This window comes from Felis catus, chromosome C1, assembly GCF_018350175.1.
Source record: "Felis catus isolate Fca126 chromosome C1, F.catus_Fca126_mat1.0, whole genome shotgun sequence".
Taxonomy (NCBI): domain Eukaryota; kingdom Metazoa; phylum Chordata; class Mammalia; order Carnivora; family Felidae; genus Felis; species Felis catus.
The window spans coordinates 37241203-37262047 of NC_058375.1; the positions used below are offsets into that span (position 1 = coordinate 37241203).

A 20845-nucleotide genomic window follows, 5' to 3' on the forward strand; every position below is an offset into this window, starting at 1 on the left:
CACTCTGTCTTTCCTCCCCGAATCCTCGATTTCCTATATATAGTTGGGTGCATATACTTGTAAGTAGCTAACATTTAGTGAGTGCTTACCATGCTCTAGGCACTGAGCAAAGAACGTTATATATTTTAACCCACAACTACTCTAACACAGTTTTTTTTAATGTTTATTTATTATTGAGAGAGAGATAGAGAGAGAAAGAGAGAGACAGAGACAGAGAGAGACAGAAAGAGAGAGAGAGAGAGAGAGAGACAGAGAGAGACAGAGAGAGAAAGCCAAGTGGGAGAAAGGCAGAGAGAGTGGGAGACAGGATTGGAAGTGTGATCCGCTCTGACAGTAGAGAGCCCGATGTGGGCTTCAAATTCATGAAACATGAGATCATGATCTGAGCCAAAGTCGGATGCTTAAGCAGCAGAGCAACCCAGGTGCCCCAACCTGCAACAGATTTTTTCATATAAATCTCAAAATCTGAACGAGAACACCAAGGCACCCAGAGCTTAGTTGCCTTTCCAGCGTCAATATACTGGTAAGAGGGTGAGCCAGTGTTCAAAGCCAGGCAGTCTGGCCCCAGTCCCTTAAGGGGCTAAGTTTGTGTCAATTGGGAAACCAGCAAGACAAAACAGTACAGGACAGACCAGCGCACAGGAAGAATAACGACCGGAGAGGCCAGACAGGCTAGAGGACAGGTGCGTAATCGAGAGTTACACGCCCAGTCAGGGCTACAGCCAAGTAGGAGGAGGGTAACAGAAAACTAGTAGGAGTCCTGGAAAAGGGTGACAGAGAAGGGCAGACAGTCTGATGGGAAAGAGGGGGAGATCATGGAGGTTGTGAGGGAGGCAGAAGACAGGGGACGGGAGACACAGACAGGAAGACAGGATGGCAGGCAGGAGGTTCTCGGGCTCATCCTTGTCTGCACAGATTTTAGGGGAGCTTCCTGAGATGCAGGTGGATCCCATTCTTGGACCTCAACACAATTCTTGGCCAGGGAACAGGGACCCTGGAAGGATCTGGCGCCAGCTCAAAGCGGAGCAGGGTCAGGGCCACCGCCACCTTCATCTCGCTCATGGCAAACTGCTTCCCGATGCAGTTCCTGGGTCAGGGAGGGAAAAGGAAATGAGAAGTGGCCCCAATCCCCTTGCTGGGAACAGCACATGCAGGGCCCTCCTGCATGGGCCCGGCCCCAATCCCTTTCCTTCCCGGACACACACACATCTCGACCCAAGCCTTGCTTCACACTCTGCCCCTGACCTTTGACAAAGCCGACAGTCTTCCAGGACTAACTCCTACTCCTACCTCTGCTGTCAGCAGGCCTAAGATCCTTTTACAAGAGGGTCACCTCCCTGAGCCGCACAGGCAAGTAATGTGATTTCTGGCAGTGTTGTCTGGCCCTCTTCTGTCTCCACTGGCAGCCACACATCTTCCACCAACATCTAAGAGGAAGGACTCATTCCCAGGGAGAAACCAAATCCTAGAGCCAATACCTGCAAACATAATTGGCTCTAAGCCCGTTCTGTGAAAGTGGATTCACTATTTGAAGAATTGATAGATTTATGTATTCAGAAAAAAACTTGCTTCTAGTAACTCTTGGAAAGTTTCCTGAAGTTACTATTTAGAGGACAATTTCAGCAGCATCAGAGGATTTCACAGCAGCCACTCTGGAGAACAGTCACCCAGCTCCACGTCCCCTTCAAGTCTGCTTTATGTTTTATACTCCAGGAAACTTTCAAATACCATGTGTCATGTATGAAACAGAGGCTTTTCTCTCAAAAGCAGTTTAATGTCTTCATTTGCATACATTTGCCCTCTCAGCGTTGGACGGAGTGTAATGTTAATGTGTGTAGAGCCCAGACCATATATACTGATTTGACAACTGGGAAAATTGTCAAGTACATGACCATTACCATGTATTCAAGAATTCTTGTGGATAGATGCAAACATAACAGCCACACAGATTAGTCGAATACTTCATGAAACCCTTAAGAGGCTACAGTAACCATCCCCACGTATGACTTAAATATTTGAGATATGCAAGGCAGCTGAGAATGGACACACATGCAAAGAAGTCAGTGGTTCAGTGCGGGGACAGAATGGCGAGTTGAGTAGGAAAGGCTGGTTTGAGAATGTGCACAAAAGAAGTCTATTGATTCCATCCAGACTTTGAAATCAACAGCAGTTGAAAATTAACATGTGAGAAAATCTATTGCGCAAAGTCCTACTCATACAGTGAATCAAATACCAGAATGCAGTGAGCTTTGGATCAGCCACTGACACTGAATTGTAGCTACAGGTTAGGTATGAGCGATGGGTCAAAGTCTCCAGGTCATGTGGTGCTTACCAACTTTCTTTTGTAAATAGACAGGGATACACCTTTTTCCTAGCACAGAGACACGCAACGGCATATCTGTAGGCACCCATATTAACATAGGAAATCACAAACATCAGGTGTATACCCAGAAAACAGCCCCCAATCCCATCTTGGTACAAGTAACTCACCTTGCTCCTCCTGAGAAGGGCAAGAAAGCGTGGCTGTGTCGGGCAGAACCCGGTGCAAACCGTGAAGGGTCAAACTCCTGCAGAGGGAGCACCAGGACTAGGACAGGTGTGGTCAAGCCCCTCCTTCCTATCAACCAGCCACCAGATGGACCACCCAGAGGTGGGACAGGAGGATGCATTGGTCTGGAGAGCTCATCCTAGCCCCTCCTCTCAAGGCCATCATACCTCTGGGTTTGGCCACACATTCGGGTTGTGGTGAAGGGCATAAATGGAGAGGGACACCTGGAATCCTGTGGGAGACAAGAGAGAAGACGGATCATATCCACGCAATGAGGAGTCATGTGCATGCACAAACAGCCTGGAAGCCACAGTGAAAGCCACTGCTCATCATTGTGAGTGGAATGACTGTGTTGCAAGAGAGATGGGGTGGACAAGGAAAGCACCCGTACACTCATTACGAGAGAACCATGCCTGGGCTGAGAGGTAGGAAAGAACAGGAGGCTTACTTTTTGGAACAACTCAAGTGACAGAAAACTCACATTTATCAAATAGCACCCATAGGCCCTTGGGTAATATGCATGAACTCATTCAATCCTCACAACAACCCTCCAGTGAAGGCACTCATGTCCCCATTGTCCATATCAGGCACCTAGAGCCTCAGAGAGGCTAAGCTACTTGCCTATATCCACACAGCTAGGATGTGGCAGGCCTGGAGTTCAGATCAGAGGTGAGCCAACGGTGGCCTCCAACCATGGCTGGATTCTCAGATCTGGTGATCAGGTGCTCTCTGCCACCAATCTGAGGGCTCCCCACAGACTGGACTGTCAAAATAATGACGGTGGATTCCCTGAAGTGCTTCAATGACTCGACCTCACAGGGAAGGAAAAACAGCTCTGTCTGGCCCAGTGGGATTGTCTCTCCAGCCATCAAATCTCTGGATATTAGAAGTTTATGCTAATTTATGCTAATTACACCTCCTTGTAGAGAATGCAATGCATTGAATCATTATTATTTTAACTGGCCTGTATATAGTATTTTGCCTTTGTTACAAAGGAGTTATCTAAACATTGTGTAAAATCCTGAGGATATTCAAAAGATGTGTCTGGGAACAGAATTGGTCCACGAGTTCTGACTTGGAGCCAGGAATTGGAGTATGTAGTTTTAAATCAGAGAATGTCAGTGCCTTCAATGGGAGTGCTGTAGCATCACAAACCAATGGAATCTCGCGGTAATAGAATGTTTTTCCTCGGTAAGAGTAGAAACTTAGGATTGTATGCATTTGAGATCTTAGAATTGAGATGCACCTTACAGGTTATTTGAGAGAATCAACAAAAATAGAAAATATTCTCCACAGATAGGAAGAGGAACTAACCTTTACGACACTTTGGCAATTCTCTGGCTCTGTGTCAGGCATTTTCTCTCCTCATCCAAACCAGAGAGTAAGTGTCCATTTATTGATGAAAAATGAAGACCAGACATATTCAGAACTACCCCGGGACATGCAAATTTCTGACCTCCCATGTGCTCCTGCAGAACTGGTGCACGAGTGTGCTGACCTTCATACCTTTGGGTAAGGAGCGTCCATCAGGGAAGGTGATGGGCTTGTTGAGGTCTCTGTTGATGCCCGGAACTGGTGGGTAGAGTCGCAGTGCTTCCTTGATGCACATGGTGGTGTAGGGCATCTGGTCTAGGTGGTCCCTGAAACAAAGCTATCCTGAAGGACAGGCAAGATGCTGGCAAGCAGGGAATTCTCCAGTTGGGTGGACTGGGCTCTCCTATCTCGTGAGCACTCACCAGGTGATGGAGGCACCATCCCCCAGCAGGATCTGGATCTCCTGCCGGCACATTTGCTGATGCTCAGGGTGTGTGGCCAGGGCATAGAGGATCCAGGAGATGCCACTGGCTGTGGTGTCATGTCCCTCAAACATGAACGTGTCCACTTCGGCACGGAGGTCCTTGTCAGACAAGCTGCTGCCATCCTCCATCTGGGAAGACATGGTGACACAGCAGGATTTGTCTCCCTCCTCCAAGCTTGTGGGCAAAGCCTCAGGCCTCCCCTGCTCACACTCACTCTGGCAAAGAGGAGGATGTCCAGGAAGTCCAAGTGCCTCTTGCTCCTGACCTTCTCCAGAGCTCCCTCCTCCTGCAGCTGAGCCTTCCTCAGCTTGATCACTCGGTCTGTCCCAGAACAGTGTTCCCAGGCAGAGCTGAGAGCTCTGGGTGCCCAGACACAGCCACCCACCTTAGCCCGCCTGCTGCCTGTATCCTGGCCTGGGTGTCACTTCGATCAGGAGGAAAGTGGTAATGTCAGGGTGAGAGCTGGGGCACCATGTGCTTGTGTGTTGGGTCACCCCTCAACAGGACAGCCCAGGGAGGCTCTGCTTGAATGCTGCTGGCAGGGGGTCTCATTCAACCTTCACCCATGTGCTGACACATGTCAGCTCCTGCACAGCACTGGCATCCTAACACCTGCACCAGGGGGGTACCCAGGGTAGGTGTGTCCCAGCTCCTGAAGTGGCTCAAGGGGGGGATAGGGCTCTGCTTGAGTGTTCAGTGCCTGTCCCTTTGAGATGTGTCCAGTGAAGGAGGGAGCCACCCAGGGGTCAGAGTCCAACCTGTGTGTTGATGGGCTAGCTGGCAGGCCCGGTGGTTCCAGCGGCCTTCAGGGGTCAGCTTGTAGATGATGTCATTCTGGTGGAAAGCGTTCCTCACTCGGGAAAAAAACAGGTTGCTCAGGTCTTGAATGGCCTGGATGTAGGACTGGGAGATCCTAAATGGGGAGGATGCAGAAGGGCCTCGATGGAAGGAGACTTCTGCCCTGAAGTGGATTTGGGGCTGTGAGTGAGGGTTCCTCAGTCAGTGGGTCAGGCAACTTGAGGCATTCGCACTTTCTGTCTTAATACCCTCAAGACCCTCAGCCCTTTGTGAGGGACATTGCAGCCAGGCTTTTCCATATGGCAGGGACCTGGGATCTGTGCCTAATGAAGGTGTGCTGTGGGCTGAATTTGACTGTGGTCTGGGACGCTCTGCAGAATGTGATGTCTGTGCTGGGAAACACCCCAACTGGTCTACTTACCTCTCAGCATGATAGGAGATAGGACCCAGAAACTGAGGATTTCACTGACCTGTCTGCCTCCTGGCTGCCCTGGTAGCTGAAGGCACACTTCATAATGGTGTCCAAGGTCATCAAGGAGACATGCTCAAAAATCTCCAGATATGAGTTCTGTCTGATGAGGTCCTCCCACTTGTCCTGTGTTGGAGGGACACATTAATCCTCTACTCCTCCAGAAGGCCCATGCGCTCTCTGTAGATATTCTGATGAGATGTCCTCACCTTCTAAAGGGGATGTGTTTTAACATTTTTTTTATGTTTATTCTTGAGACAGATAGAGACAGAGTGTGAACAGTGGAGGTGCAGAGAGAGAGGGAGACAGAATCAGAAGCCGGTCCAGGCTCCAAGCTGTCAGCACAAAGCCCGACATGGGGCTTGATCTCACAAAGTGTGAGATCATGACCTGAGCTGAAGTCAGACGTTTAACCGACTGAGCCTCGCAGATACCCCAGATGTGTTTTAACAATTTGGGAACATACAGCAAATATGCGTTTGCAATGTGATGAGTTTTTTCTCAAAAACTTTTGTTACGTAAGTAATCACTATCTCCTACAAGTTAGGAGCAATTTATGGTGCTAATAACTGTAGCAGACAGGAAAACAATGTTTCCAAGGGGACAAGGGGTAAATCTTCTCTCTCCTGTGATTGATCTAGACACGAGAAAGAAAAGGTGAAGTCCCACATTAGGTAGCAAGTGTCAAGGCAAAAGAAAAGTAATGGGCCAGTACGAGAATTCCTAAGTAAAGGTATCAGGGACTGTTCAACAAATGTCAGCTCATCACAGTTAGTGAGACAGGGTCCTGCTCAGAAGTGATACTAGGGCATGATCCAGCCCTGGGTTTTGAGATCCGGTCTCCACTTCCCTTCATGAAGTGGTGAAAATCTATGCAGAAGCTTTTGCCCCAAGGCTAGTGCCCACCTCAGTGACATCCTGGGGTGTTCACCTGTAAATGAAGCTGCTACTGCCCAGGCCAGCCAGGGCCACTTGTCCTGTTGTCCAGGGGGATTTACCGCTCTTCCTATCCAAGCCGAAGACATAAAGTGGGAAGAGAAGGGACCCTGGATCCACCATGACTGTCTCTTCTGTGGGCAATGAGCACAGAGTGGAGGCAAGCCTGGGTACTTTCTTTTCCCTCCCTCGTTGGGGTACCCGGCCTCATAGTAAGGTATAAGTGCATGATTTTTAGGGAGGTGCCTGATTGATGTCTCCAGGACACATCTGCCTGAGAGTGGGCTCTGTGAACTATGCTGTGGGTGTGAGTGTGCAGGTGAGCGTAGGATGGACTTACCAGCATCACATGGACAGAGTCGGCCATGAGCCGCATGTAGGGCTTCAGGATGTCATAGTGGAAAGCTGGGGTCAGCATCCGCCGGTGCTGGAACCACTTCTGCCCATTCAACAGGAGCAAACCGTACCCTGGGCCACAATGGGGCTGTGTTGGAAGGGATCTCCCAAGAGTTGTCCAGGGTATTTGGGAGGAACCCAGAGTGTGAGATGAAGGGCATCCTGGGTGAGGCAGGGAAGGCCAGTGCATGTCGGGAAAGTAAATTTCCAAGAGCTGGTTCACAGCAAGTGGTCATGACAGCTGAGAGATCAAGATGGAAACTGAGTGAGGTGCGAGTCTTAGAAGGACTTTGGTGAAAAGTGAGGTTGACATCATCCGAGGACTGTGAAGTGTTGTGGAAGAGGCTGAGCTGCAGGAGGGCTCTCCCCACCATTAGGAAGTTTTTCATCAAAGGAGAGAATGGACATATGAGGAGTTTAAGATACAAAACAGATGAACATAAGGGAAGGGAAACAAAAATAATATAAAAACAGGGAGGGGGACAAAAACCTAAGAGACTCTTAAATATGGAGAACAAACAGAGGGTTACTGGAGGGGTTGTGGGAGGAGGGATGGGCTAAATGGTAAGGGGCATTAAGGATTCTACTCCTGAAATCATTGTTGCACTATATGCTAACAAACATAGATTTAAATTAAAAAATATATTAAATAAAAAGCCCTTAAAAAAGAAAGATAAAAAGAAGAGAATGGAGAGGATGGAGCTCCATTCAGCGATGAGGGTGTGACTGTGGTTCCGGTCACCTCTTGTTTAATCTGGGCCGAATGGATAGTTTTTGGCAAGCCTAACCAGAAGGTGGACTGTGGTCCTGATTCCATGTACTTACCTATCCAGGGAGCCAGGAATCTGGAGGAGTCATGACGCTTTGGGTCTGAAAAGTACAAGGGGCATTACAGGAAACTGGAGGGAACTGAGGAGGCAGCTGTGGTCCAGGCCATTGGCCTCCATCCCTTCCTGAGGACTGTAAGCTGGCAGTTTGTTTCCATCCACTTCCCACTTGCCTCCCAACCATGAATCTTGTTTCTTTCCTGATAGTCACTGTAGGCTCATGATGGCAGACTCAGTGTCTATAGCATAGCCCCAACGAGGATTTTGAATCAGCAAGAAATATAACTGCTGTCCTCAGTGCCACTGAAAAGACAGTAGCTGGTGTGTATTTTTTAACGATGACCCAGGATTTCCATGACATAGCATGGGCAACAGATAGGGTTCCAAATCCCAGCCATCATGGATAGCAAATTGTCTTTAAGATCTGGGATCATATAAGTTTGGTGAAGGAAGGAAGGAACAAGGAAGGAAAGAAGGAAGGAAGGAAGGAAGGAAGGAAGGAAGGAAGGAAGGAAAAGAAAAGAGAAAAGAAAAGAAAGAAAGGTAGAGGGAAGGAAGGGAAGGAAGGCAAGAACAGAAATAAGGGAGACAAAGAAGAAAGAAAAGAAAAGAAAGAAGAAAGAAAGAAAGAAAGAAAGAAAGAAAGAAAGAAAGAAAGAAAGAAAGAAAATGAAAAATTTAATCCCTCACAGGTGTTTAAGCATTCCATCTAAGTATCTATATTTGGCCTTATGCTGGCTTGTGCACTAGAAGGATGGTTGCTGGAGGGTACTGAAGGCTGAGCCATGACTCTCTTCCAGAATTTCGTAGTCCCCAAAGAATGTCCCCAAGAGGGAAGAGCCATAGCAGAAGACATGCGGGATAGTTCTCACCTGATCGCCCCAGGATCACCTTCATGTAGTCCGGGTCATAGACTATGAGGGTAACTTTGCTCCCCCACAGCCAGCGAGGACTGGCGCACGGGTATTTCTCTGCCCTTTTCTGAAGCTTTTGTAGCTCTTGGCCATCTTGGAACTGTAACCGAGGGAAAGACAAGTCAATAAAACCTTCCTCTGTCGGTGCACTGCTTAGAGTGGTGGTGGCAGGTAGGCTGGCCCCAGGGTGATAGTTCTAGATATCCACAGTGCTTAAGAATTTGTAACTGTTTCTGATGAGACAGGTTCTGAACTAGATTCCACATTCAGTGAACTTATGTTCTAGTGTGGGAGTGGAGTTGGGTAAGAGAATCAGGCCTTAGAGTCTGAAGTGTTCTTCAATTACTTAAGGGGTCTGCTCTGTGCTCCCTGGTCATGGCCATCATGGGCTACCCTTCTCCTTAGATCCAGTGCAGTGACCATCCAGTGGGAACCTCTTACCACAAAGCTATGTTACTTTGTCTACCACGATGCCCTCAACCTGTACAGCAGGGGCCCTGGGTCCTGTTTCTGCCCAGTGTAATGCCTCTATTCTGATCACATGCTCTCCTCCTCCAGGGGACCCCAAGGAGCCAAATGGTGCCATGCCTGGCTATTCCCCTCTCTGGGCCATTCTGAGGGCCACTGATCTGTCAGCTGTCTGGACAAACACGTGGGGCTGCGATCTGTCCCTGAGCAGGTCTGGCCAGGGCCAGGTGACAATCTTGTAGAAGAGACATTGCCCACGGTGGCTATGGCAGTTACTCTGTCGGTAAATACCCAATGTCCACTGGCCGTCAGCCTGTGACTACTCAATGCAGGCTATGCTCCACTAACGCTGCAGCCACAAAAATATCCCCCAAGGGAGGCACAAGGAAGAAGGAGGACAGAAACTAAAGGGGCAGCACAGACAATGGTCAGGTGTTGTGGACTCTGCTACTAGCAGTCAGGCTGAGACAGGGGAGGAAAGATGGGGCTGTTGACTCACCTCTTTCCCACCCTGCAGTTCCCCTTTCATAGTTCCTGGTGGATTTCACCCCTAGGTAGTGCAGCGAGTTTGTGGACCCACAGCATGCTTGTCCTTCATAGGCATTACGTTATTTTCAATTTTTATCAATTATGCAGGTTAGAATGACTTGCTTGAGACTCTAATCATCAACATCATCATCCCCACTTTACAGAGGAGGAAACAGAGGCATAGAGTATGTGGCAGAGCTAGGATAAAGTCTATGGTGCTTGGCTCAGAGACCACATGCTTCCCTGTCCCCATTGTGACTTGTCACCTTGCCTGAAGGTTAGCTTTAACTCACCTCAAGTGGCATTCTAACTCCTGACTTAGCCAATAACAGAGGAATTGAATAAAGGAAGGTTTCAGATAGAATTATAAAAACAAGAAATATTTGGCTACAATATCTGATAGGTCAGCAGCCGATGAGAGATGATTGGGCACCGGGAGTAATATTCGTTATGTAGCAGAACCTGTCTGCTTACAGAGTCTACATACAGTCAGTTAATGGGAAAGTCACTGGAGCAAGTTTTTTAGTTCCTTATGTCAAATCCCAGCTCGGGAAGGTGACAACTGCATCTAACAAAAGGTCCCGATTTCTCCACCTGGACAAATAATCTGGAAGTCATTAGTGCAACAATGTGCAGGAAGGAACTGGGCTCTGGCTGTCTCCCTGTGGCTGACATGAAGTTTCCATCTCTGGCGCCACTCGGTTGAAATCGCTCTGCCTCCTTCTCTGAGAAAAGACCGGTCTCCGCTCTCTACAACACCCCACCTCCTAGGCTTGTTCAATCCACACCCCACTAGTGAGCCCCTCTCCAAGTATCCCCCTTCCTGTAACCTTCCCTCGGGGACCAGTGCTGACAGAACTGGCTGGGTAGGTGCTGTCTCCCACCCAGTCACCCCAACCTGCTCCTTCCTCTGTCACTGCACAACCTGAGTCAAGCATCCCTTGGGGTCAGCTCTGCTCTGGCCACCGGGGTACTGGAAGGAGGTGACATCCTCAGCCCATGGATTACATGGTGCCAGGTTTGGGGAATGAGAGCTGATGTGGAAACAGATTCTGTTAATGGTGGAGCTCAGTGTGAGTGCTCTTTACCTGCCCCATCCTGGGAACCTTCTCCTGTGTGCCAGTAGCTTGTCAGGGTTCTAGCACTGAAACCACCAGTCTGGAACATCCACAGTCTCAGGCACCCAACGTGGTTGTTCCCTACACCTGACGTGATCCCCAGTCCAGCAGTTGACCCTGTTTTCCTGTAATCTGACACCTTCTGGGATTCCTGTCTATGGTCTGCATAGGTTGGGAAACCGCTAATATCTGACTTCCAGGCATCTCACGGCCAGGCTGAGAGGATGGGGTTGAGTGGCTGGGCAGGGAAGCATCAGGAAGCCTATTCTGAGAGAAGAGGCAGGGCTGCTCAGCCTGAAGGGGAAGACTCTGGAAGGAGCAGCCATTGTCCTCAAAGAGCAAAGCTGCACCACAGGCTGCAGATCTGCCTAAAGAAAGAGGGCACCAGCACAGGCTTCCTTGGACGGGCTGATCTCCAGGGTGGCGTGGGGCACCGAGGTCTGAGAGGTAAGCTAGACCCACGTGCTGTCACACAAGAAGCCTATGGGATGCATCTGCTGACCAGGAGGATACTCTGAGAATCCAGGCCCACTCTGTCCCCCCATTCCCCAACCAGCCCCTTCCTACCTCCTGGATGTGCCCAAAGAGCCAGTGGGAAGGAGGGGACAGGAAGTGCTGGACCTCTTTGAGCAGCCACTGCCTGCGCAGGTAGAGCTGTGCTGCCTTGAGCAACAGCAGAGTGAAGCCTAGCAGGGAGGCCACTTGCAGGAGCCCAGAGACACCATCCAGGGGTCTGGTGAAGCTCAGCACAGAGACACTCATGGTACAGGGACAGCTGGATCCGTTGACTATTCCTGACTGTGGCTGACCTCCCCTGAGCACCGCAGCCTTGTCAGTCCAAGGAAGATTGCCCTGCCCACAGAGAGGGAGGGAAAAAGGAGGGGGCAGAGGTTAGACTGGGCCTCCAGAGTTCATTAACTGAGAGGATCCACCTTGGGAACCAGTGGGAGAAAAGCTTTCCCAGCAGACAGAAACAGTGGCTGGCAAACTCCCACTTGCCCTTCTCCCGATTTATCATCCAATATTTCAGGAGCACCCCTAAGTGCCAGGTGTACTGAGTGCCACAACACAGTTGCCTACAAACAGACATGAGCCCTGACAGCAAGAAGACTGCAGTCCAGTTACCGAGTTCAGAATGTGTGGTTGGTTGGCTTATTCTCCCTTATCAGAGAGCAGAAGTCTTACAGGGAGCTAGTGTGATGTGGCCACAGGAGCACTGCCATTGAGAGTGCCAGCTGGGATTAGAATCAGGGGTTCTCCCAACCACCTGCTTCAGCTGCCTCAGCAATGTTCCCCATGCTTGTCACTGTCCACTCACCAGTTGTGCCTGGAGCAGACTGTGTTGGCAGACAGAGCACCGGCCCTAGACTCAGATCCCCAGCCCCAGGGCACGCTCATGACATAGGAAGCCAGCAATGTAGACTACTTGAACCTCGGTTTCTCCTTCTGGAAGGTGGGGTAATCATCCCTTTCCCAAATTACCCCCAAGTTCCTTCCTCCTAAGTCCTCCTTTCTCGACTTCATGACAGAAGATTCATCACACAACCCTTGGACCAGAGTTCTTTCCTGCTTCCCCTAAATCCTGGGCTCCTGTCCAAACCCTAGGGGACATAATCACATTATCCATTCCCCTCAACTTAGTATGGTTACCTTCCATCCCTCTGTGGCCCCTGGTCAGAGACTTTGGAGGCAGACAATTTCCCTTACTTGGCCCAGCACCAGCTTTGCACCTAGCATACCAGGAGCAGTTGTGGAGAGAGCCTGGAAGTAGGACAGCCTGGGTGCAATTCTGGGGGTCACTCTGTCTTTGCCTCCCAGAGTCCTCGGTTTCCTCTATACGGTGAGCACATGATGCTTGGTGTAGCTAACATTTAGTGAGCACTTACTATGTTCTAGGCACTGAGAAAGAAACCTTAGAGGTTTTCTCCACAACAACCCTACGGAATAGACTTTTTAACAAAAATCCCCAAGTCGAAGTGAGAAAACCATGGCATAAAGAGCTTAGTTGTCTGTCCAGAGTCACCCTCCCGGTAAGAGGGAGAGCTGGCATTCAGTCCAGGAAGTCCTGCCCCAGAGACTTTGCTGTGAACCATTTGTTGAAAACCAGGCTCCAGCCCGCAGGGGGCAACGCCCAAAGGCTGCAGGGGACGTTTCATGCTTGCTTTGTTTCATCCAGTGTTTCCTGGGAGCAGCAGTGTGTTTCGGGTATCAATCCCACATTTTGGCATAAATGCAAGCCTCACTATGCAGGGCTGTTTTTGTGAGCAAGTGTAGGGCACACCATGTCCGTAGATGTAGCAGTCGTTGAAGACGATGCTCACAGAGAATTTTCACGATGTGAGTAAAGCTGATGATAAACTGGTCAAAAGAATGTAGAGCTCTCTGTAGAGAGTTTAAGTCTTACTAAGTTGTGCTGGCATCGTCAACATTATTAAAGAGTCAATATCTGTCCCGTTCATCTGCTATCCAGACACCACAAGCAAGGGTTCTTTGAAGGTTGTAATGGGGCAACCCACGTCTTATGCTTCCTATCGCGTGGGACTGAGGGCTGTGCCTGCTGATGATACCCAGGGAATACTTACTGATGTGGTGAACGAATGAAGCTGGAAATCAGGATAACATTGCACCAGTTAGATCACTGTCTTGAAGAGACTAGGTTTAGTGTTGGTTGCCACATTTTAAAGGGAAATGAGTATTTCCTGGCTCTGTGAATAGGCCGCAGAAAGGCAGGTGAATGGGTGCAGTCATTCCCCAAGGCAGAAGCTTGAAGTGATTACTCAAGTGATTACTCATAATACCAGGCACTTGCTGTTTCTGGGGCTGATGTATATTCCTAAATATTGGCTTGCTTTTCCCATCTAAGAGAAGGCTTGAAGCCATAATGTTTATTTTTGGCTGGGGCATTATGCAGCACCCCTTTCTACCTAGAATGAGATCTAGGGTGATTCTGAGAATGTGAGCGCTCCTTACCCAGTACCATGCATGGTGCTGGCATGGGTAAGCTTCCAAAATATGTCCTCAATATTGGCATAGTGGTTTCCAAAGCACAATCACAACTACTGCTCAATTTATCAATACTAAATTACAGACAAGTAAACTAAGGCCCAGGGAGCTGGCTGACTGTCTCAAGGTCACAAAGCAAGTAAGTGTCAAACTTAGAACAATGACCATAAATGCCGAACTCTAGTTTTGCTAATACCCGAGTGTCACTTATTTTGTGTAATAGTTACATTTGTTGACATGATGCCAATGTTTTCATATATTATCTACCTACATTTTTAAAGCACCCTATCTTAGAACAGATACCAGCCTCTGGATGATCTCTCCAAACTTATCTCAGACCACTGTCCTACCAAGCGGCAGCTTCTGGAAGACACCACACTTCTTCCTGCCCCAGAGCATGTGTGTTTGCTGTTGGTTCTACCGGAATGCTCCTCTCTTACCCTTCACACTGCCAGCACCTTGTCATCCTTCGACTTTCACTTTGAATGCCCTCTCCAACAAGAGGCCATCCTGGATCTCCCTAAGTAGACTCTCCCTGTTAGTCTCTCTCATAGCACTGTATTTGTTTCCTGTTTTAGATGGACTGCTCTCTGTATTCATTCTACTTACTTGCTTGGTTGAATATTATCAGTCTTCCCCAAGAATGAAAGGGCAGGACCATGTCCATCCCATCACATGGAGTATCTTGACAGTGCCTTGCACATAGCAGGTCCTCAATGAAAATGTGTCAAATGACATAAGGAACAGAACTGAGCTGACTTCTGCATTGCACAGCAAGCTGGTTTTATCTTTCTTATGAAAAACTTTAATGCTGAACTAAATTTCTTTCTGGGAGTAGTATAGATAGAAGGTTGATGACAGGCAGCATTTGCAAGCAGATTGGCCAGTTTGGGGCTGTTGAGCTAACCCAGGAACAGTAAGAGAGAGGGTGCCTTGGGCTTACAGTGGTGGCTCTGGGACTGGAGAGCAGGTGAGCTCAAAGATATTAACACTGTGACTGCCTAGGAGGGGCTAGAAGAGGAATGAAGGACAGAACCTGGACAAAGTTGTAACCTGAGCCCACCCATTCTCCTCAGCCCGCCCACCCTGGCTTGAACAGTTCCTTGGCTTCCTGAACATCTATGAGCCTGACTTCCCTAAAGTTTTGTAGACCTGAGGGGGTTAGTGTTCTCAGGAGAGGGTGAGTTTCCAGAGAACAAAGGGCTCAGGTTCCAGGTGGGGAGGAGTCCTGGGACCTGCATCTCACTTTTAGGGAACTGAGGTCCTATTTATCCACATGTCCTGTTTATCCACAAATAAATATCTAGGAATCTCCCAGTCTGTGCTTGACCTGATCATCTTTCTCCTACAGATCCCATGATCACAGATGTGTTTAATTTCTTCTTCCACTGGATTGAGGAGTGGGCACCTGCCTTCCCTGCCTTTCCCCTCCAAGACCATGATCCTTCCCTCTGCATCCTTCCTGTTCTGTCACCACTCACTCAGGCATCCCACCAACTGGAAAACCTGGCCCTCTAGTGCCTTTCTTACTTAAGCTGCTCCTTAGGAAGACAGAAGAGAACACAAGCAAGCTACTGTCTGTCTAAAAAATGGGCTCAGACACATTATACTTCTGGGTCTGTTGTTTTCTTTCTAGACAGGCATCTACTTGGCTGGTTTTTGTTTTTCCGGTGGAACTCTGACTAATACAAATTTTGGTAGCAAGAATTTTCTAGAGGAACAGAATCTTAATGAGTTTTTTAAATTCATTCTGCATTTCATGAATGATTTTTCCATTAGGATTCATTGGAAAGACACTGATGACCCTATTGCCAATGGTAAAGAGGACACTGCTAGCCCAGGGCCTGATGTTGCAAAATGCAAAACATCACTATTAGATAATGCTAATCAAATACTTGTAATAGGCAAGGTTTGGTGATGTACATGATGTACATGTAATGGCATGTATTTGATGACATGTTGCATTTTAGTTACCCTAAGGAGCATAAGATTGACTAGTTGTTCCATGCTGTACTGGAAAAGTAGGGAAATAATGATGTGAAGGATTCAAATTCTCAGACCACAAAAGAAATAAATGACTTGAAAGCTTCTATGTCAGCATTGTGCCCTATGTCAGCACCACTGTGCCCTAAAGCCCCAGGCCTTCACCAAGGCTCAGATTTCGGAGAACTAAACCCAGAGTATCATTCTGTCTGTGTCACAATTATAAGCAAATTAAATTCCATATCTTGTAGGTGTCAAATTATAGTGAGAATACTGAGCAATGGGAACCTGAAAATTGGAATGGAGACATATGGGATATCCCCGTGAAGCTGGAGACCTCAAACCCCTATAATCTACTGAGTCTTCTTTCATTTGGGGAATACATTCATTCTAGTTATGTATTCCAGAAGCAGAGAAATAACCTCAGGATAAGTTAGGGTATACAGCACTAGCTAGGAGGCAATAACTTGCAGGGTTAAAGGAAGGCTCTTCAAGGGGCTGAATATGCTATAAATCAATGTCCAACAAATGGTTCTCTTACTCTACAGTCAGGGTTCACCCATCCAGGTCTCAAGAGATGGAAATGGGACAGGCACCACACATTGTTACCCCTAGTGACCCAATTAGCCACATCATTGGTGCTTATTCCTGTAACATGTGCTCTGTTGGCCTAGTGATCTTAGTTCCAAAGGCAGGAGTGCTTCCACCAGGACACACAGGATGATTACGTTGAACTGCATGTGAACATATCTCCTGGCCACTTTGGGCTCCTCATGGGTCTGAATCAAAAGCAATTACTGTACTGGATTTATCCTGATTGCAAAGGGGAAATTAGTAGTTTCCTTACCAATGAAGGGGAGAAGAATTATGCTTGGAATAGAGGAAGTACATGGGGCATCTCTTAGAACTACCATGCCCTGTCATTAAAGTAAACTGAAAAAATGCCACTGCCCAGTTGAGGCAGGACTGGTTATGGCCCAGGTACTTCAAGAAATAAGGTTTGGGTCACCCCACCAGGCCAAAAACCACAACAGGTATGGTGCTAAGGGTAAAGCAAATATGGAATGGGTAGTGAGAGAAGGTATTTATAAATGCTAGCTTTGGTCATGCCACAGGTTGTAGAAATAAGAAGTATATTGTTTCTAGCACTTTTCTTTATTTGTTGTGAATTTGGTTATATATGTGTGCACCTGTGTGTCAGAGTTTTCTTCCTTGTCTTACATCCTCCAGATAAAAGGTAAGATGTAATTATGTTAAATATATATTATAGTCCTGAAGATATAGGATTTCAGGGAGAAGAAAAAATATGCTCCAATGACTTTGTTTTGTGGCTAGGGACAAGGGTCAACATACTTTCAATTATATTAAGGACACTTGGTGAAAGGGTGACTGTATTCTAGTTAATGGGCAGATCAAGTATGGTTTAAAGAGATGTATGAATGCCAAGTGGACTACAGTTGGACTGTGAAGACTAGTTTTGTGGGTCGACTTGGACTGGATGTAGTACCAGTTATTCAATTAAATAAAAGTCTTGGTGTTTCACTAAAAGATTTATAGATATGGTTCAGATCTGTAGTCAATTGAATTTAAGAAAGGGATAGTTCCTTGATTCACAGGGAGGCCCAATCCCCTCATTGAATGGCCTTAAGAGCAGACTTTAAGAAGGTGGAAAATGCAGAAGAGATTCTCCCTTAGAGCTTCTTCAACACCTTGGTTGTGGCCCAGTGAGACCCTTTTCAGATTTCTGGTCTCCTGAACTACAAGATGATAAATTTGTGCTCTTTTAAGGGACTAAGTTTTTGTCATTTGGTAGAATGGTAAGAGAAAAGAGTACAGGGAAAGAACATCAGACAGGAATGGAAAACAACAGGAGAAGCCAGACAGGCTGGAGACAGGTGCAGAATCAAGAGTTACACACACAGTCAGAACTAAAGCTGGGTAAGAGAAGGGTAACAGAAAACTAGTAGGAATCCTGGAAAAGGGTGAGACAGAGAAAGGCAGACAGTCTGATGGGCAAGAGGAGGAGATCACAGAGGCTGGCATGAGTGGGGCAGAAAACAGGAGATGAGAGACGGACAGGAAGACAGGATGGCAGGCAGGAGGGCCTCAGGGTTCACACTTGTCTGCACAGGTTTTAGAGGAGCTTCCTGAGATGCAGGTGGATCCCATTCTTGGACCTCAACACAATTCTTGGCCAGGGACAGGGACCCCGGAAGGATCTGGTGCCAGCTCAAAGCGGAGCAGGGTCAGGGCCACCGCCACCTTCATCTCATTCATGGCAAACTGCTTCCCGATGCAGTTCCTGGGTCAGGGAGGGAAAAGGAAATGAGAAGTGGCCTGAACCTCTCACTGGGACCAGCACATTCAGGACCCTCCTGCATGCGCCAGCCCCCATCCCTTTCCTTCCCGGACACACACACATCTCGACCCAAGCCTTGCTTCACACTCTGCCCCTGACCTTTGACAAAACCCACAGTCTTCCAGGACTAACTGTTGCTCCTACCTCTGCTGCCAGCAGGCCTGAAATCCTCTTACAAGAGAGTCAGCTCCTGAGGCACACAGCCAAGTCAAGTGATCACTACAACAGTTAATCCTTAGGTCATTTGCTCTCTCCATAAGCCATTTCTGGTTTCACATAGGGAAAGCCAGAATAAGGTACCATAGGGAGCAGGCTGGGTCACATGTCAGGCCCTAACCGTCTGGGGGGCTAGAGGGACTCAGATCCTCAGAGAAAGGACAAGGTGGAATTGTGTAAGGAAGTCAGAATGAACACAGGGAAATATTGTGGTGGGTCAAGGCCTTAACGATGCTCAACGTGCTGCACCATCTCCCTCCCAGTTTGGGTCCAGACACCAGGCTTCCCTTCAACCCTTCAGTCAACCAGCTGCTATAGACTCCATTTCTACTGCAGAAATGTCCCTGCCTGCCATCCTTCAGTCTCCTCACCCAGGCTTCTCTGTCTCCTGCCTCCCCTCCCTCTCCTGAAGCCCTGCCCAGCTCTGACTCTCCCAGGCCCTCCATCACAGCTAGGTCATGTCCACATGCCTCAGCTGGCATCAAAGTCCTCTCTGGCTTGTTCCCTCACTCACCTGTCACCTGTCCAGCTCCACCCCCCAGGTCAGCTCCTGCTGATGTGATTCCTGAGAATACCTTCCTTCCACCTGCCACATGCTCAAGCCTAAGGGCAATGACACCCTCTCCCTCTCTGTTGCCTGTACATCATACCTTGACTCTGAAGTCACTATAGTTATTTTTTTACTAAAGGACATGTTACATGTACAGGACAATGTGAGGTACATGGAACTTCCTATAGTGTATTCAATTAGTAAATGAGTGAGTGGAAGAATGAATGAATACTGTCTCTTTTGAGTGGTGGCATTTATCTCTTCACTGTGATCTCTTGGATGCAAGATCAATATCTTTCCTCTGCATTACCAACTCCTAGCAGAGGATTTGACACACAGAGACAGGCTTGATAAGTAGTCTTGGAATTGAATGATGTTTATTGCACTGAAAACAAAATCCTGAACGGAATAAAATATGAGTAACCATTAGGTCTGAGCTAGGAATAGAGCTGTCTAGCCCTCTCCTGTCTCTTCTGGCAGCCACATGTCTTCTGCCGATGTCTAGGAGGAGGAATTTAATCCCAGGGTGAAATCAAATCCTAGGCCAGCATCTGCAAGAATAATTGGCTTAAAGCCCATTCTTGAAAGTGGATTCACTATTTGAAGAATTGATAGATGTATGCATTCCAAAAAAAACTTGTTTCTAGTAACTCTTGGAGAGTTTCCTGAAGTTACTATTTAGAGGACAATTTCAGCAGCACTGGAGGATTTCACAGCAGCCACTCTGGAGAACAGTCATCCAGCTCCACAGCAACTTCAAGTCTGCTTTACGTTTTATACCCCAGGAAACTTTCAAATCCCATGTGTCATGTATAAAAGAGTGGCTTTTCTCTCAAAAACAGTTTAGTGTCCTCATTTGCATATATTTGCCCACTGGTGCAATTGGATTCTAAGTATGATATTAAGGTGCGTACAAGGGTGCCTGAGTGGACCGGTCAGTTGTGTGTCCAACTTTGGCTCAGGTAATGATCTTGTGGCTTGTGGATTTGAGCCCCGCGTTGGCTCTGTGCTGACAGCTCAGAGCCTGGAGCCTGTTTCAGATTCTGTGTCTCCCTCTCTCCCTCTCCTGCTTGTGCTCTATCTCTCTCTCTCTCAAAATAAATAAACATTAAAAAAAATTTTTTTAAGTGTGTGGAGCCCAGATCATGTGTACTGATTTGACACCTGGGAAAACTGTCAAGTGTATGTGAACATTACCATTACAAATATTTTGGATAGATGCAAACATAATGGCGACACAGATTAGTGGAATACTTCATGAATCCCTTAAGAGGCTACAGTAACTATTTCTGTATATGACTTAACTATTTGAGACATAAAAGGCAGCTGAGAATGGAAACAATGCAAAGTGATGCAGTGCGGGGACAGAATGGCGAGTTGAGTAGAAAAGACTGGCTTGAAAATGTGTACAAAAGAAATCTATCAGATTCCATCCAGACTCAAAAATTGACAACACTTGAAATTAACATGTGAGAAAATCGATTGTGCAAAGTCATACTCATACACTGAATCAAACGCTAGAATGCATTGAGCTTTGGAACAACCACCAACACTGAAGTGTGGCTGGAGATTGGGGAAGAGCAATGGGTCTAAGTCTCTCTGTCGTGCTGTGCTTACCAACTTTCTCTTGTACGTAGAGACACACACCTCTTTCCCAGCACACAGACATGCAAGAGCGTATCTGTAGACACCCATGTAAACATAAGAGGTCACAAACATTGGATATGTTCCAGGTAAACAGTCCCCCACTCCCATCCTGGTACAAGTAACTCACCTTACTCCTCCTGAGAAGGGCAAGAAAGCATGACTGTGTCGAACAGAACCCAGTGCAAACTGTGAAGGGTCAAACACCTGCAGAGGGAGCACAAGGTTCAGGACAGGTGTGGTCAAGCCCCTCCTTCCTCCAGCCAACCACCAGACAGAACACCCAGAG

The 20845-nt window shown here is 47.7% G+C and overlaps 2 protein-coding genes across 4 annotated transcripts in view; one reads left to right on the plus strand and one right to left on the minus strand.

Moving 5' to 3' along the window:
• Positions 1-776: 776 nt before the first annotated feature.
• CYP4A37 (cytochrome P450 family 4 subfamily A member 37) lies at positions 777-11629 on the minus strand. 3 transcript variants are annotated; one of them, XM_023258648.2, is made up of 12 exons: positions 11369-11628; positions 8646-8787; positions 7772-7816; positions 6891-7018; positions 5616-5740; positions 5106-5260; positions 4562-4668; positions 4285-4475; positions 4055-4188; positions 2716-2780; positions 2491-2567; positions 777-1087 (listed from the first exon to the last, which is right to left on the minus strand). In XM_023258648.2, the coding sequence occupies exons 1-12, from the start codon at positions 11561-11563 to the stop codon at positions 919-921; spliced, it is 1533 nt and encodes a 510-aa protein (XP_023114416.1). In that variant the 5' UTR covers positions 11564-11628; the 3' UTR covers positions 777-918. The 3 variants fall into 3 exon arrangements, with proteins under 3 accessions (XP_023114416.1, XP_023114417.1, XP_044891700.1); XM_023258649.2 differs by lacking the exon at positions 11369-11628 and adding an exon at positions 10772-10795; XM_045035765.1 differs by lacking the exon at positions 2491-2567 and having other exon boundaries at positions 875-1087; positions 11369-11629.
• Positions 10906-20845, plus strand: part of CYP4X1 (cytochrome P450 family 4 subfamily X member 1) — a 66717-nt gene continuing 56777 nt past the window's right edge. The window contains exon 1 of the mRNA XM_023258651.2: positions 10906-11248. The gene's annotated coding sequence lies outside the window, so the exon portion shown is untranslated. The remainder of the gene's footprint in view (positions 11249-20845) is intronic.